Raw genomic sequence first — 17127 nt, forward strand, 5'->3', positions numbered from 1 at the left:
AACAGAAGCAAGCTTCCAAAGCAGAAGTGATGGATTTCTGGCAATTACCAAATGTTAGGAATTTGCAAACCCTTTTATTCCAGTACTCAAGGAACTGCCAGCTAATTAAAACTGTACCTTTATGATTATTCAGGGAGTTTGACAAAAATAAATACAGTTTTGAGGTTGTCCTTGGTGTGTTTTAAGTGAAGGCAGCAGTGCCCAGAACACCACTGCACTGCCAGACCCAGCCTTGCAAGAAGAGGAGAACGTAGTACAATGCAAACTTTAATGTCAATATATACAGAGCTTTAAAGAAAACATTTCTTTTAAAATTAAATGAAATAAATACAGTATGATACAAAATCCACAATATGCTTAAGAGAAAGAAATGACAGTTACAATATCTGATAACGGGGACCTTGTGTAGAGTTTCATCTTTGAAGTACCTCAGAGCATGGAATTCATTGCACACTGTTCTCAATTAATGCCCTTTATGGAGATTTAGCCACGTGCCAGGAGAGTTTCAGCTCTAACCAGAGCATCAGTGCAAGATGCCAAAGTGCTTGGGACAGTATGACAATGCAATTAGTTAATTAATTAGCAAACACTGCTCAAAAGCCTAATGCAAAACACCCAAACCTGAACACTTGGTCCTGCAGAGCAGATCCACCTCCAGCATCCTCGGTCCTCGTGTGAAAAACCCCACAAGAGGATTCAGGGTTATTCAAACTCACTATTGGTAATAAGCTATTGCCCAAAAATTAATAATTAAGAGACATAATCAATTAAGCATCTTTTAAAGCTTTCAGAGAAAGTTTGCTTTCATTACATAGGAAAAATCTCAAGAAAACCAGTTGCTGATGATTTGGGGGGGAACTTTCTAATTATGCAAATTATTACAATACTTGATCAGCTTCAGCCATACATTAAGGGTGGGGGTTTTCAAATTTGCATCCATTCTTCTATTCCCAAGGAACAGTCAAATCTGGAGGAGCAAATATTTAAAAAATAACTGGAGCAGGGACAGAGGTGTTGATGCAGAAAGCTGGTGTGGTGTGAATGAAGTGCAGGGTTGTTACCAACAGCTATCAGGGCACACCTAAAAGAGTTTTGGAACAAACTTTTAAGGAGAATTTTGTTTTTAACCCTACAGAGCTCCTGTAGGATCACATTAGGACTACTATGATCACAGCTTCAGAAGCTTTCTGGAAACTTTGAGAAAGAAAAACCTGCTGCTCCCTCTCCTCCCACAAATATTTGCTATCTTTTAGTTCTGGACAGGACTGAAAAACTTAAGTGCTACAGAAATAAATAAAACCCTGTGTTTGCATTGATGTTTTAACCTAATTTCACTGATAGAAACCAGGAGCATTATTATAACCTTACATATTTAACACAGCTGTACAGAACATTGCAAGGAACTCCCACCTGCTGCAGTCTGCTCGAGGTTATTGTAACTATTGGACAGCTGAAGATCAGCTCTGGAAAAGGAATTAAAACATGGAAGACAGAATTCAAGCTCAACATGACTGAGTTGGGTGAGGCTCTGGATGCAAGAACATTCAAACAACAGAGGCCTCAAATGAACAGCAGGCTCAGCTCCCTGCACCTCCTGGTGTGGGCAAGGGGAGTTCACTGATTTTGGGCACAATGGGAAAAAGCAGAAAACAACACAAGCCACAGATCAGTGGCTGGACTGGACCCACCCAGGAAAGCTCTCAGGAGCTCACTGTGGTGCCACTGGATACAACAGAGTTCCTCACTTTATATCCAAAGGATGACTGAAGGTACAAATTGAGATATCCTGGGGTGAAAGAACAGCAAAGGAGGTCCTGACTCACTCCAGCTCCAGCAGGAATCTGCTTTTGGTGTGCACCAGAGCTGGAACTCACTGATAATGATCATCACCAAACACCAGAGCAGGAGCTTCTTTGGCAGGAAGCCATGGCCAAAATATTCTATCATTTAAGGTTTAGTTCTGTGGAAATTCCTTTAATCTGAATGCTTACTTTTGTGTAATTATGAGCCTTAGTGAAAACCTGACTTTTTTTTCTAACTCAGTAAGGCAGTAAGAGCAGTTTGTAAACTGTGCCCAGAGGATATGAAATAATTTCCACTAACCTTTCCCTGCAGCCAGAGCACTTTCCCAGTACCTGCTCTTCCCTCTCAAACCTTTAACTGACAGCTCATGAGCAGACCATGCTACTTTTAGATATCAAAACCTAAGCTGGGAAAGAAAGGGATGAGAACCAGGCAAGGAATTCCCAAAGGAACCTCACAAAGATGACCATTAAATACAGTAAAAGTAAACTGCAAGTGAACTCTTTCATGTTCCTGCATATCCCAAATATTTGCAAGACTGATATGCTGAAATAGTCAGAGCAAGGGAACTTTTCCCCCAAAATAAGGATTATAAATGGCATACCAGGGTACACTGGCCTGTCAGATAAAACACATCCATATGTTTTCCCCACACTATGACAACTTTGTAATGTTGCAGTCACTGAAACTTTGCTTTTACCCCTGGAGTACCACTTGCACTAAAGGCCAGCAGTGCTATAAAACAGGGATAGCTTTACAGGAGATGTTTTAAATACTCAGCAATGAATCAGAACATCCACCTTGTTTGTGTTCTTTTTCTCTTGCCACCTTTGTGCTGCACATCAAGAACAACTTGAGTCCCTTCACCTGCTTCCAACTGCTCTTGTGCAAAATGCTTTTAAGGTGCTTACACTGTGGTGCTTCTAAGCAAGCTAAAAGAAAATACCAACAGAAACACTGTTCAATGATTCATGGGTAAAGCCATTAAAGACCAGCTGCTGCCTTACAGGAAAGCTGAAGACAATTCAAGTTTGACATTTTCATTGTAGCCCAGGCCTTGCATTACTTCTTATCACCAACACAGCTTTTAGGACATTTCAACCCACATTACACCTTGACCTGGGCTCAGGGGATTTAATTCCCACCACTTTTGCCTTTTATTTTTTTGAGTAAATTCAAATTCTTCTGGCAGTCATCTCTAAATTTACATTAAAATGACCCTGACAGAGTGTAGCAAGAAGTTTCCAGGCATTATTGCTGGAAAAAGAGGATGAAGCAGCTGCAAAAGGGGCAGATTTTGTACTAAACAAGGAGCTTTCCAGGAAGCAGTTGTGTTCTTTGATAAGCTTTCAAGCATTTCAAACAGGCACCTCAAAACTAGGCACAAATGGCCCCTAAAGCTTCCAACATCTATCAAACACTCAAGAAATTCCATCTGGGGGATGTTCTGCGTGATACAAAGAGCACATCTATGTTTGCTATATCATTAAGTCTCAAATCTACATATATTCATACCTAACTATTTGGTCAGATAATGTCCATCTTCCCCCACCACAACAGAAGAAAGCAGCTTATCTAAAAGTACTTCCAACACCACCAAGTCCTTCACAGGTATAAGCAAAAACCAGCCAAGACCTCTTGTGAGATCTGAGTTATCACCACCACTCCTGGTGCTTGGGCCAGAATTCTCCTGGAAGTTTTTTTTCTGCTGTCTCAAAACACTGATTTCTGTCAGCCCTAGGGTCTTGCATTTGAAAATTCCACGATGACAAATGAGTCTGAACTATGTTTGAGCTTTGCTCACTTCACAGTCTAATGTCACTAATATATTTAATATTTAAAATCATCCTGCTATGTCACTACTCAGTGTCTACAATTAAAAACACTTCTAAGTGTATCTCTGAATGAACTACCAGCAGTTAGCATTGGTTTTGAGTCAGGAAACCCCAAGGTAATTCTGGCCCTGAAATGAATTTCCTCTCCATCTGAGCATTTAGGAACAGCTGAAATCCTAACAGCAGACAGAGAGGGCGAGTGAGTGCTGGCCACAGGATGCTGAAAGGAATTTGTCCATAACTGTGAAATTTCTTGGTCAGAATTCCCTTATCTGGGCACACAGCAAGGCTTATTTATTTTCCCAAGCTACCCCTACAGTTAGGCAAAGAGAATTTTGCATTTCTGTTCTGTAATATTTGTACATGCGGCAAGAGAATCAGAGAAGCAACCTTCTATTAAAAAAAAAATCAAATAAATAAAAAATAAACCCCAAGTGCCAAGTTGGTTATAATAAAGTGTCAGTTTGTCTCATATACCAAACAAACATAATATTGGGTGTATTTAGTGGAAAGACTGCTGAGGAAAATAACCCAGTAGTTGTACTAATGGATGTGAAATATAAATAACAAAGGATGGAGCTGCATGGTGCCGTTTGAAGTGGCACCAGTGTTTGAGAGCCTGAATATTGACTTTCTCCAGCTCAGAACAGGACACAATTTGTGGTAACAACCAGGAATGTTCATTTTCCTGTTAGAGACCACAACCAGCATTTCTTTTGGGTCACAAGAGATCAGATTTAAGTGCAGGATCTTGCACATCCCTTTGGTTTGTATTTCCACACAAACTCCTCAGTTACTGGCACTGTGCAAACAAATCAACAATGATGAATTAACTCTGGCACATTACACTGCTCAACTCTGCATAATAGTCATGGACAAGGGAAAGGAATTGAGTTGAATCAATGAAGTGCCCAATTACAAAATGAAGGATTTGCCCTTCACAGCAGGGTCTAAAGGTGTGAAGCAAAGAAAACTCACACTGACACTTTATGTACAACTTGGTCATTGGCAACGGTCCCCTAAACCATTTTTTTTAACTGAACCCAGCAAAACTATACAGAATGTGAAAGAATATTTGCAACAGATCTCAAAGGACAGTGTAGAGAAATTCATTATGGTGTACCTGATGTTTAAATTAACTTAACAGATACGGCCTGTAAAACAAACACAGTATGAACCTGTGGATTTTTTTTTTCTTTTTAAAAAAAGGACTTTTACAGAATTCAAGTAGTGTAGCAGGAAACCATAGATGCCTTTTGATCACAGGTCAGGCAAAATAGAGCCACTTGTTGGGTTTCCCCCTTGCTTGTGTCTGCTCAGGTGTCCCAGTGGATCTATAAGTCTGTGGATGTGAGCTTTTTCATGCTCCTTCGCTGAGCTAAACTGGAGGCTGCCACGGGCTCCAGCACTGGCTGAAATGTCTTGTGATTCAGTGCAGAATATGTAGCAGCCATGGCTCCCTAGAGAAAAAGGAAATACATCATCCTAATTTGTATATATAGAAGTTTTAATCAGAAAATAAAGCAATTAAACATTAAATACTCAACTCCATTAAAACTAAACAAGACTTAGGGCAGGTCACGTGAATTCTCTGAAGTTTGTTAGGAACAAATCATTCAACATCTGGTGCTGAATCCTTTCAATGTCTAAAAGCATGGTTGACATTTTTCCCTTTCTTTTGTATCCCTTAGATGCAGGAGTCACCTGTTAATGTAGGTCAGAATTTGTATTTGTATTTCTTAAATAAAGCCACATCAGTGCCACTCAGGTCCTCACTTCAGAGACAGTTCAGAAACTGCCTTAAAGAAAACACCCAGAAAAATCTCCTTTTACAGAGAGGTTGAAAATAATTATTTACCAATAATATGGAGAAGGACTTTACACAAGGAGATGTAGGGCCAGGACAAGGGGAGTGGTTTCCCACTGCCAGAGGGCAGGGGTAGGTGGGATATTGGGAAGGAATTCCTGCCTGGGAGGGTGGGCAGGCCCTGGCACAGGGTGTCCAAAGAAGCTGTGGCTGCCCCTGGATCCCTGGAAATGTCCAAGGCTGGACACTGGGGCTTGGAGCAGCCTGGGACAGTGGGAGGTGTCCCTGCCCAGCTTTAAGGTCCCTCCCAACCCAAACCATTCCACCATTCCATGACTCTGTCTCACTAAGTAACTTAAATGCATTGGTGCTACAGAAAACAAAGAGAAAAAATGAGACTTCTGTCTGTAAACCAACTAAACCAACAGAAGCAGCATCCCAGGTGGCTTTACCTTTACTAGATGTGGGGCATCTTGCCTGTTGAGCTGATAATGAGGCAGCTGGTCCCTACAGGCAATCCAGGAATGCTTCAGCACCTGCTCGGCCGTGTACCGCTGGTGGGGATCCACGTGCAGCATGTGTGACAACAAGTCCTGCAGGGGAGGGAAACACAAACACTGCTCACTCCAAATCACCCTAGGTGGCCTTTACAGCAGCAGGGATGGCAGCAGGGGGAGAAGCACCCAGTGTGGAGGGATGAGCACAATGCCAACACAGAGAGCAGCAGACAAACGGGGCCGTTCTGTGCCCTGACACTGCAGAAGGCTGAGAACAATGTGTGGCACTATTGGAGCAGCTCAACAGAGCCAGCCTTGATGGCAAAGCAACTCACTGTTGTGCCTTTCATGTTTATTATGAATATAATCTTTAAAAGACTAGAAATCCTATTAAAATGTAGCAGGCAGATTTTATGGAGGAAAGCCATTATTTGCAAATCTCTCTCCTTGTTCATTTTGCACTTTGGGCTCGGCTGACTCCTCACTACAACTGAATTCAGAGACAGTGAGACACCAGCAGGAATTTTTCCTTCAAGAAGTCACAGAAAGCATAAAGCCAACAAAATGGACACTTGTTTTTGCCTGTTAGAAGCATTAGCAATAAGCTACTGATTAATTACAACGTTGGTCCAAAGGAAAGGTGGGTGGGAAGGGCACAGAACAGAGACAGCAACAGTTTGAAATAAAACCAAAATATGAGCAAGCTGACAGAATGTTCCCTTTGTTTTAGGTACAAAATGTGAAGCATTCTTAAATACACAGAAGTGAATTTCTCATGCTAAGACAGCAGCACCCAACAAGCATTCTGAATCACTCCTACTGAAATGAACAAATAGTGCAGTTCCAAAGGACTGGAAAAATATTTAAACATTAATATTTAATATTAATGTTGATCTTTTTAAAAGGTAACACTGGTGATTAAGAGACCCACAGAGTGGGTCAACACCATCCCAGGGAATCCATATTGATTACAGATGGAGTCTTTAAATAAAATGCTAGAGCAGATAAAGTCTGCAGATAATAATAACAAACTACACTTATAGAGCAGTCTAGCTGATAAAAGCTCAGCACATTTCATTGAAATTCCACAAAAATAAAAAACCAGAACACATTCACACCTTTGCTGCATCTGAAACAGTGTCCCAGTTGCCTCCACTTAGAGAGAATTTTCCACTGCCTATCCGCACTAGGATCTCCTCAGGAGTATCATTGGGACCATTAGCAAATGGAGTATAGCTGGTGAAAGAAAAAAAACAACAAAAACACCTTGTTACAGATAAAACTGCAAGAAATTGGTAAAATGAAGCAGAGGCCATATACCACTACAAACATATCACAGAATATATACACATACTATTAACAATTTATATTTCTTATATTAAATGGGAAGTACAGATTTATCAAGAGAATAATTTCCAATAGACAGAATTTTGCCATAAGACTAAAAACCTGCTTTTCTTCTGTTAGAGCAGAATTCAGCACACATCTCTCATTTGGCCACTAGATGCTTCCTAGAGCTTCCTCAGGTTGGGATGTTCAGGAAACTCCAGAGATCACAACCCAGAGTGTTGTACACAGGAATGCAGCAGGGACAGGAGACACCAGGTGAGGAAAGGGGATGGGGTGGGAGGACAAGAGGCTGGAGGTAAAAAGAAACCCACCACATATTTTCACAGACTCAATTCCCTCCTGAAAACTGGGGGAAGTCTTTGACACCTATGGGAAGAGAAACCTTGATGCTATTTGTGGGTTGAATGTGGTTTATTTGGCTTTGACTCAGAGCTGCCTGGCCCACCTGTGAGTGTGTGTCATTCCACGAGCCAACACCTCACCATTTCTATGGAAGCAAGGATTCAGGCAACATTCTGGGATTTTAGGTAAACAAAACAGCTCAGAAATATTCTCACCCTGCCAGCATTGTGTAAAGGAGAACTCCCAAGCTCCATATGTCACAAGCAGCATCATATCCCTGTCTCATGAGAACCTATGAAACAAAGAGTGTTAAAGACTTGTCAAATATTAAAAACCATCCCCAACAACACCACAGCCTAAGGAAGGGTAAGTCAATCCCTGGATCATGTCAGAGATTTGATTACTGATTTTTTTATAGAGGTTGCAGTAAATACCAACAACATTTCTTGTTCCCAGATCATCTCTTTAAGATTTCCACCAGGCTCACATCTTATTTTTGAGGGTGGACTCTGCTGTTTTTAAAGTAGGTTTATAATAAACACATGCACCAGTGTTTAAAAAGCATGTGTGATTATATTTAAAGAAAAGTAGCAGAATTGTTGAGTTTTTTTTCCCAAGCATTGCTGAAAAGTTTTAGCATTTGATGCACCCAAAACAGAATAAAGAACAGAGCAGTTGAAATACCTCTGGTGCCACAAAGTTTGCAGTGTAGCAGGGAGTTAGAAGCAGTCCATTTTCTCCTCGAAGTTGTTTTGCAAATCCAAAATCACAAATCCTGATGGAATCAGCATTGTTTGAATCATCAGTGTATAAAATATTACTGGGTTTAAGGTCTCTGTGCACCACCTTTAAACAAAGACATTTGAAAAGCCATCATTGAGGGGAGCAGGTAGATTTGTTTGTAATTTACATTTTATGAAAGTTGTTATCTAGATTAATATACATATGGGAGTTCTAAACAATTATATAACTTTAAAGTACCCAAAAAATTCTAGTTTAAGTAATGTAAGAAAAAACTCCTGGCTCATAATGCAACTGGAACCAACATGATTTGGCAACAAGAAGAACAGGACAAAAATTTGCTGTTTCATAAGTAGAGTCCAAAGGATTTACCAGGATAAGAGGAGAAACTGTTTCTATTATTCACCTTTGTGATAAAATACAAAACCCTGTAGCATGAAACAAGACAAGCAAAGCACACAGGGTAAGGGGAGTGGTAATCTCAGAGCTCTGCCAGGAACCCAGAAACCTGAGACTTTGGAACTTTCTTTGTTTTCTGACACTGACTCCCAGCAGAACACTGCTTTTCACTTGAGGCCTTGGGGAAGGTTTCCAAATTTGGGTGATGGAGTTAAAATCATGGGTGTGTAGTTAGAATCTGGTGAAGGGTTTGGAATATGGGGTGTTTAATATATAGTAATAGGTATGGGACAAGATGGAGGTTCTTGGGCATGGTCCCATCTTCCTTTTCTTGTTCCTTCTTCATGAGTTTCAGCAGTAGTTCCTGGTTGGACACTTAGTGCTGCACTGCAGGTCACAGGAGTTTGGTTATTGGTCAAAAGTATAAATAATATAGGTGGTGTTAGCTCTTTATTGGACTGTTTAGCTTTAAAAGACCTTGTAACTAGCTAGGTTCACCTCCATTTTGCCCACTTTTAGCAGGTAGCTGCAAGTGTTACAGAACTCTCTGCACTTCAGATTTAATAAACAACCAAGTCCAGACACGAGAAAATTCATCTCCTTCCTTTTTAATCCTGACTCTGAGTGAAGACAGAAAAATAAAGACAAGCCACTCATGAAGTGGTGCAGTTAGCCCTTTTACACTGGGGTGTGGGGTGGGAGGGCTCACTCACCCCCTGGCAGTGCAGGTAGTCCACGGTCTTGGCGATGGTGAAGAGCACAGCGCTGGCCTCCCGCTCCGAGAAGAATTTCTGCCGCAGGATCCGGTCCAGCAGCTCCCCTCCCTTCATCAGCTCTGTGACCAGGTAGATGAATCTGCCATCATCATACACCTGGGGAGAGGTTTAACACAGAATACACTCAGAGCTAGTAAAAGCAACATCTGGAGTTCCACATGGCCATAAATGCCCTCCTCCCACAGCAGCGGGCAGCGCAAACAGCGGGGACTGCCAAGGCAGGGAGTGCAAGGCAGCTCATGTGTCAGCCTGGGAGTTCATGACTCAGGCTGTTAATTCATCACTCCCCATTCAAGCTGTTAATTCATCACTCTGAGTTACATTTTTCAGTGTAAGAACTTGTGCTGGAAGAGGAGAGCAGCCCTACAACTCCCTACTGCTCTTCCCTTCCAGGGCTATTCTGGCCTACACAGGACAACATGCAGGTCACTGCTTCCTCAGTTACCACCACATTGGCTGCTCCTTTGAAACAAGAAGAAAAATGGCATTTCTAACCTTTACATCATTTCTCACTTCAGGTTGGTTAAGCAGCCTTTAGGAAAAATTAGTATCAGGACAACGCTGTATTTTGAAATACTCTACTATTATACTGCTCTCCCAGTAGATTTTTCTATGTAAAAGAAATTTAATGAATCCAAATAAACTGCCTACATCTGCAGTTATTTTTACAGTTAGTTTATTTTATTTTTACAGCTCTGTCTAGCAAGAGGCAGCAGAAAAGGAGGTACATACATCCTTTAAAGTAATAATATTTGGATGTTGCCCATAACGCATGAGAATCTCAATTTCTTCTGAGGGATCCCTTTTGCTTTTATCAATTATCTGCAAAATATAAAAGGAAAAACAACTTGCATAAACAGAGTCTATTAAATAAAGACATTTTTTGCATTTATATTCTCATTTCAACAGCAGAATTTAAAAAATCTGGAGTTCATTACTTCTTACTAATCATCATCCTCCAGTTTCTAATTCTATTTATCCATTTCTTGCTCTATCCTTGTAAGATTCTATCATTAATGCAGCCTATCCTGCTCCACTGAGCAGGGAAATGCACTGGACTGAAGCATCACTAATTCCCTGCAGCCCAGTTCCACCCCTGTGAATCTCATTTTATTTTATGTGCTCCCATCATTGTCTAGAATTTTCAGCTTTCAAGATTGTAACTTATAAACACATAAAAGCAGAGTAACTGGAAACTTCACAAATACAAGTTTTCAAACCTACTAGCCAGTACTTTTAGAATGTCAGAGTAGAATTCATGCCAATACCTTCACAGCAAACTCCATGTTTGTAGCTATGTGGATACATCTCTTGCAAACTGAGTAAGAGCCCACACCAATATCTTCCTTCAGCTCATAGACATCAGTGAACTGTGCACTGTTTCCATGAAGCTGCTTTAAAAAAAAAAAACACAGGCAAGGATTATCTAAAGCAACAGGCACACTGGCACCAACAGCAGAACTGCTTACCCCTGATTTTTCTTTGAAATTCTGCCTCTAGAGCAACAATAACTCACTTTTGAAAATTAAAAATATCCCATGAAAGTATTTAATAAAACACATTTTATAACAAAGCAAGAACACCTGTAAACATTAAATATTGGTCAGTCTTTGCAGAAGTTTCCCAAAAGTAAAGCATTACCTGGACTATGGGCAGGATATTGGTGAGGGGTGATATTTTATGGTCTTCTACAGTAGTAGTTGCAACAAAACTAAATCCCTTGAAGAGCTGGTGGGCATTTGCACTGGGTGGGACCCCTGGAGAATCTGGGGGCACAGACACACAGGGTTAGAGTGGTTACACCCCAGCAAGGCCAACTCAGAACACTCAGGAGAGGTATGTGACAAAAACCATCTTGAGGGAAGGGAAGAAAACAAGAGGAACACCAATGTTCAATAATGAATAAAACTTCTAGTTTGTTATTTGTGCTCTCTTATTTCAGTATTTCCTATTTCTTATTCCAGGGTTTTAGATAAAAGTGCAAAGCACTGCAGGAATTCATGTATGAGCACGTTTTAAGAAGTTTATTGAAACAAAACTACTTATGGAAAAGAAATAAAGATCATTGTGTTGTCCTCAACAGCTTTGTAACACAGAAGAGCAACACCAGAATGTGCTGGTTCAAGCTGCTGGCAAGGCACATGTGAGGTAACACAAGAATATCCAATTAGTAAATTTGCACTGAAAAAAAACCCCTGAATTATTAGTATTAAGTTTTCCTCAGGTTACATTCTGTGAATTCACTGTCTGAAATCTCACAGTGAGCACAGCTCAGTAATTTTGTGCAGCCTATTAAGAGCACAGACCTTCTCCAAACAAGCATGGGTTTAAAAGCTGGATGCAGCAGCAAAGAAAACAACTCACAAAAGAGAACCTGAAGTGAAACTTGAAGCAGATCTATCAATAATAATGACAGTAGGTAATGCTTCTTAAATCAAGGCATTCTCAATGAAATACTGACCCTAAAAAGAACTGCTGCAATCAAATTGAGTTTACTTTAATATTAAATACTTCCCCTCAAACACTGCATGCCTGACTTTAATCACAACTAGAAAACATAGTCCAGCTTTTAATATTCCATTTATTTTTTCCTTCCTGAGTCAAATATTAGCACACTGTTCAAAGAACAGAAACCTGCTGAGGGGAACATCCTCCTTCAAAGCACTGGAAGCCTGGTGCATCCTTTCCTTTCAACTCTGTCCCTGGCTTTTCTGCTTGTTGTTTCAGCACTAATTTGACCATCCTGCCCCACAAACCTCACCAATTTACAGTCATGCACAGTTACCTTTTGGTGTTTTTGCTGTAAATTCTGGATCAAAACAGAAAGTATCTTCTGGTTTTCCAGAGGCAGGTTTGAATGGAGGCTGAATTTCTCTTCTGAACAGTTTCTGAAAGAGGACAAAGATTCAAGAGTCAGTGAGGCTTCCATGGGTGCTGTTATTTTGCCAAGATAAAGGCTAAAGGAAAAAGACCTCAACCAGTGTCAGGCACATCCCTCTTAGCAAGGAACTGCCCATTCTCAAAGCTCTACTCCAGGCTTTTCCTAATCCACCAAACTAAATCAGGGAAAAGATCTCAAATCTGCAATAAATCCCATTTACAGCTAGGAACAGAAGACTTCATGTCATATGATGTTGAATCCCCATGTAAAATTCAGAAAGTTCTAAAAGCATTTCCTTGTCATTGCTCTCCTCCTTTCAGACCTATTTTGTGAAAGTTTTTTTAAAATTTAAACCTTCCTGCACAAAAGCATACAATATATTTGAGTTAGAAAAACCAAAACAACCAACACCAAGGAAAGGGGGCCTAAATTCATCCCAAACAAATAAAGAGGTAAAATACAGAAGTGTCATCAACACCAGCAGAGTGAAATAAATACAAATTATGGTCAAATTTAAAAAAAAAAAAAAAAAAAAAAGAGCTAGAACTGTTGAGCTTCCAAACTTCCCTGTTGCTATTTTAACATCAGTCCCTTCAAAAGGAAAAAAGTAAATAATCAAGCCAAACAAGACTACAACTGCTGAAATGTATTCACATAAAGCAGTGAAGTTTTGCTGTTACTAAAAACTTGTTGCTGAACAGACTCTGAGGTAGCTGCTGCATGAACACAGCTAGAAAAATCACTTTTGAGAAATAAATCCAGGAGATAAACAGACAGATAGTAATGAGGGGCTTTGAAGAAACAGGTGAGCACAGCTCAGCCACATCTTATTTATTCCATCAACCACTGCAGCATCACAGCAGAGGGGATTTATGGATTTATTTCACACACAGCACCTTGGCTTTGAGAACATTTCTGGCAAACAGCTCAGAGGATGAGAACCACAGAATCACAAGGTGCTTATGAGGAATTAAAGCCAGGAGTTGTGATCTTGAAGACTTTGGATCATCCTGGAGCACTTGAGTTAGTTCCTGCCCAGGACAGCTCCAGGCACAGGGAGCTGCTGCCCTGCAGGGGAGCACTGGACAGACACTTCCTGAAGGACTCCTGGGAACACCAGCAGCCTCTCCCAATTACAAATGTTCTAATGGACCATTTCAGCTTGGGAATGCTGCAACTCTTAATTATTTAAAAAATAAATAGAGAATTCATAATTAAGACTCTCTGTCTGCAGTAAATACTGCAGCTCCAGATGCCAAGGAATACAGAAGCCAGGATGTGCCAGTCAGCAGTAATGCAGTGTTTGCTGTGCCCTATTCACATGTAAATCATTGTACAAATGCTACAACACACAGAAAAATTAACAGCTTCATCATTCAGATCCTTTTGTACTCACATTCCAGTCAACAGTAGAAAAAAAAGGATGTCTCTTGATTTCTTCAACTCCATCTGAACCAGCTCCTGAACAAAAGAAATACTGTATTTAACACACTTGTGGGTAAAGTCTTTGAAGATTGCACTAAAAATGAGTTCATTTCTAAAAAGTTTGCACAAAGTTATTTGAGGGAACTGTGAATACAGAAATATTCCAAAAATGTAAAATACCCAGGGAGGCAAAGAGAGCACAAGGAGCCCATAAGAACAGTGTCAATATTCTTTGCTGTGACACTGCCAGAGCTTTGGCTCACTCCTAAATCACTGATCCCACATTTTGACCATTCTTTGGCCAAACCCAGGAAGCCATGATCTAAACTAACAGGAAATGGTACCCAACTGTTACTGATCACCCAGAGCTTGAGAGTCTCTAGCAACCACTCTTTTTGAAATAAAAAGTTAGGCTTAGTTGGTTATTTAAAGATCCAAATAAATGAACCAACCTAATCTATTTGATGGGTTCCTTTTAAACAACATCCTCAAGAGACTTTGTGCTTCAGGGCTGAGGAACTGAGGCATCCCCAGCTTTGCTCTAAAGGAAAACAGAGAACAAGTCAAAGGAAGAAACTTATCTTAGCAAAAACTGTCTACACAGATTTCACTGCACAGTTTGATGTACCAAGGATCTACACCAAAGCCTTGCAGAGTGCACACACTTAACTCATCAACTTTTTAAGTTTCCTATTATATATAGGAGTGGTTTAAAATAAAACCCAACAAAGAACAAACACATCAGACCAAAACCACCAAACCCCACCCAAGCCCCCAAAGCAAGCTTTATGCTCAAACATAGTACAATAATTATCTCAGGAATACGTAAGTATTTTCAAAGATACCTTCATGCCACCAGGAGGTTTTTACCAAAATAACTACCAGCAACTCAGAAGAGTTCCCAAATCCCCAATTACCTGCCCTTGAAGTGATTGCTACTGTTCCTCCAGGGGTCATTGAGCCATCATATAGAAGTTCACTGATTTTACCATTTATTTGATTTAATGGAAACTCTAATGCCAAGGCAGGAAATTCTTGTGCAGAACTGCAGCACCACTGGGAGCTGCAAGGGAGGCAGCTCATGGTCTAATCCATCCCTTCACAGGCAGCACCACCATGAGCTCCCACTCAGGGCCAGCTCCAAGTGCCCTGTGCTGGGAAGAACAGAGTTTCTCACTCCTCCCCTTCCCCATCACCCCTCAGAGGGCCCAAGGCTCTGGAAACTCTTTGTTAGCTGAGCACAGACAGATGAGAACATTTGTGCCCAACAGCTCCACTCACTGAGCACCAGTTCACCCAGTTTGTCCAGTCCAACAGCTTCTGTTGTAACTGGAGTAATTTCAGATGAGAACTGGAGCACGTAAGGGCTCTCCACACATCTGTACACAAAGCAACACCTGATTACCTGCTGCTTACAAAACAAGGTGTGCTGTAACAGTAGCAAGGGAGTGCAACAACAACAGCAGTGAAAATCCAGCTGCTCTCAGTCCCTGCACTGTTCTTATCTTTATTATACGCCCACAATCAAAGTACACATTCATCCCTGAGATTTTAATTGCTGGGGATACTTAGTGGTTCTTCACAGTCTGGGATCTAAAGCTTATCAAGGGGCTTTGCTTTGTGTTCCTGTTGCAGCTCAATGCTCTTAGAATCATAAAATGGTTTGGGTTGGAAGGGACCTTAGAGCTCATCCTGTTCCACCCCCTGCCATGGGGACACCTTCCACAAGGCCAGGCTGCACAAGGAGTTACAAGAAGTTGTTAAAACATGTTTAAATGACATTCTCTTACTTCTGAGAAAGGAAGGAGATGTACTTACTTCAGAATCATATTCATAGTCTCATTTCGATCTTTACCTTGAAATGGCAGGGTACCAGTAAGCATTTCAAACTGGAAAGAACAAATGTTAATCTAAATCAACACTTCTTCCCCCAACTGCTGAAACAAAGTGTTAAGCACTGCACTCTTTCCTACCTCTACATCACACTGGCTGAACCTTGAAAAGATTATGGAAGTGTTCCCACATCTAAAATTCTGCTCTCACTTGCAGTTTACATGATGATAACAGTGGCAAGTGTAGCATGATGATGATGGAGGAATATTACACATCAAGAAGTTACTTGAAAGTAATAAAATCTCTTCCATAACCAGGTTTTAGATGTTGCCATATTCCAAAAACTGCAAGAATGGTAAATTCTAGAGCAGTAGTTTACTTTTCTGTGTCAGGTTGATGCTCTAACACATCCCAGGAAGGGCAGAGGTGGCAGCAGTTACTGACTTATCTCACCACTCCACTCCAGCATTCCTTCCACAGGCTCACTCTCACAGAAATGCCATTAATATTCCTTCCAACCAAATCTTCAAGTCTGTTTTTAAATTTAACTATCAAGTAACATGTAAAATAAATATACAAAGTGAAGTCTCACACTCACTACAACTGCTCTAAACTACTAATGGACAACACAGGATTTTTCAGGTGCTTGATAAATATTCCTTAGAGGTGAAAAATCAATTTTATTCCACCCAGTAATAACTGAATCATTGAACTGTACCCCTTACCCAAACATCCCTAATCAGAACTGGACAAGCTTATTTTAAGTGCATTTGTGTGAGCTTAGCAAGGGAAGCAAGAGGCAAATACAGTACCATGAGGACCCCAAAGGACCACCAGTCTGCACTCTGGTTGTGCCCTCGCCTGTTTACCACTTCTGGAGCCATGTACTCTACAGTACCACAGAAAGAATAGGCCTTCTTCTCTTGGTCTACTGATTCCTTGCTGAGTCCAAAGTCTACAACAACAGCAGCACAAGAATACAGCCAGTAAAGAATGGCAGGGAAAAGAAAGAAATCAATAGATGGTAATTCCAAATGCAAGCGCTGAGAGGTTTGGGTTGGTTATTTTCAGAAATATGATTAGCACAGCTCTCCATGAAAAAAAGAGACTGCAGGTATCTGGAGACAGCACATTGCTTTTACTGCAACCTCCAAAACCATTCTAAAAGTCATTAAATTCATGATTAGCCATTAAAATTATTACTGAAATAACCTGACATTTTAAATCCTACATGTTTAGAGCTCTAAGACACTCAGAAGTTCTCATTTTCTCTGTTTACTGCCTGCTTTATTCACACAAAAAAACTGAATAAAAATAAAAATCAGTTTCAAAGGGAATGCAGCCTGCATGGTCTGGTCTTACTGAATGATTAATAAATAAAATCACACTAAAAATATTGTTGTTACATAAGGCAACATGGATGTGTAACCTGCCTCAA

At 40.6% G+C, this 17127-nt stretch overlaps 1 protein-coding gene across 3 annotated transcripts in view; it reads right to left on the reverse strand.

The window, feature by feature from the left end:
* Positions 1-251: 251 nt before the first annotated feature.
* The window catches only part of RPS6KA6 (ribosomal protein S6 kinase A6), a 36474-nt gene continuing 19598 nt past the window's right edge, over positions 252-17127 (reverse strand). For 2 of the 3 annotated variants that reach the window (XM_033072245.1, XM_033072247.2), the window contains exons 9-22: positions 16502-16644; positions 15675-15745; positions 14309-14397; positions 13828-13892; positions 12336-12438; positions 11192-11316; positions 10819-10944; positions 10283-10372; positions 9488-9646; positions 8319-8480; positions 7850-7926; positions 7061-7178; positions 5898-6038; positions 252-5098 (exon numbers count right to left, since the gene is read on the reverse strand). In XM_033072245.1, the coding sequence (XP_032928136.1) occupies positions 4973-5098; positions 5898-6038; positions 7061-7178; positions 7850-7926; positions 8319-8480; positions 9488-9646; positions 10283-10372; positions 10819-10944; positions 11192-11316; positions 12336-12438; positions 13828-13892; positions 14309-14397; positions 15675-15745; positions 16502-16644 (1595 nt within the window). In that variant the 3' untranslated portion in view covers positions 252-4972. The remainder of the gene's footprint in view (positions 5099-5897; positions 6039-7060; positions 7179-7849; positions 7927-8318; positions 8481-9487; positions 9647-10282; positions 10373-10818; positions 10945-11191; positions 11317-12335; positions 12439-13827; positions 13893-14308; positions 14398-15674; positions 15746-16501; positions 16645-17127) is intronic. The other variant, XM_033072246.2, reaches the window with a different exon arrangement.

Source organism: Catharus ustulatus, chromosome 14 (assembly GCF_009819885.2).
Source record: "Catharus ustulatus isolate bCatUst1 chromosome 14, bCatUst1.pri.v2, whole genome shotgun sequence".
Lineage (NCBI taxonomy): Eukaryota > Metazoa > Chordata > Aves > Passeriformes > Turdidae > Catharus > Catharus ustulatus.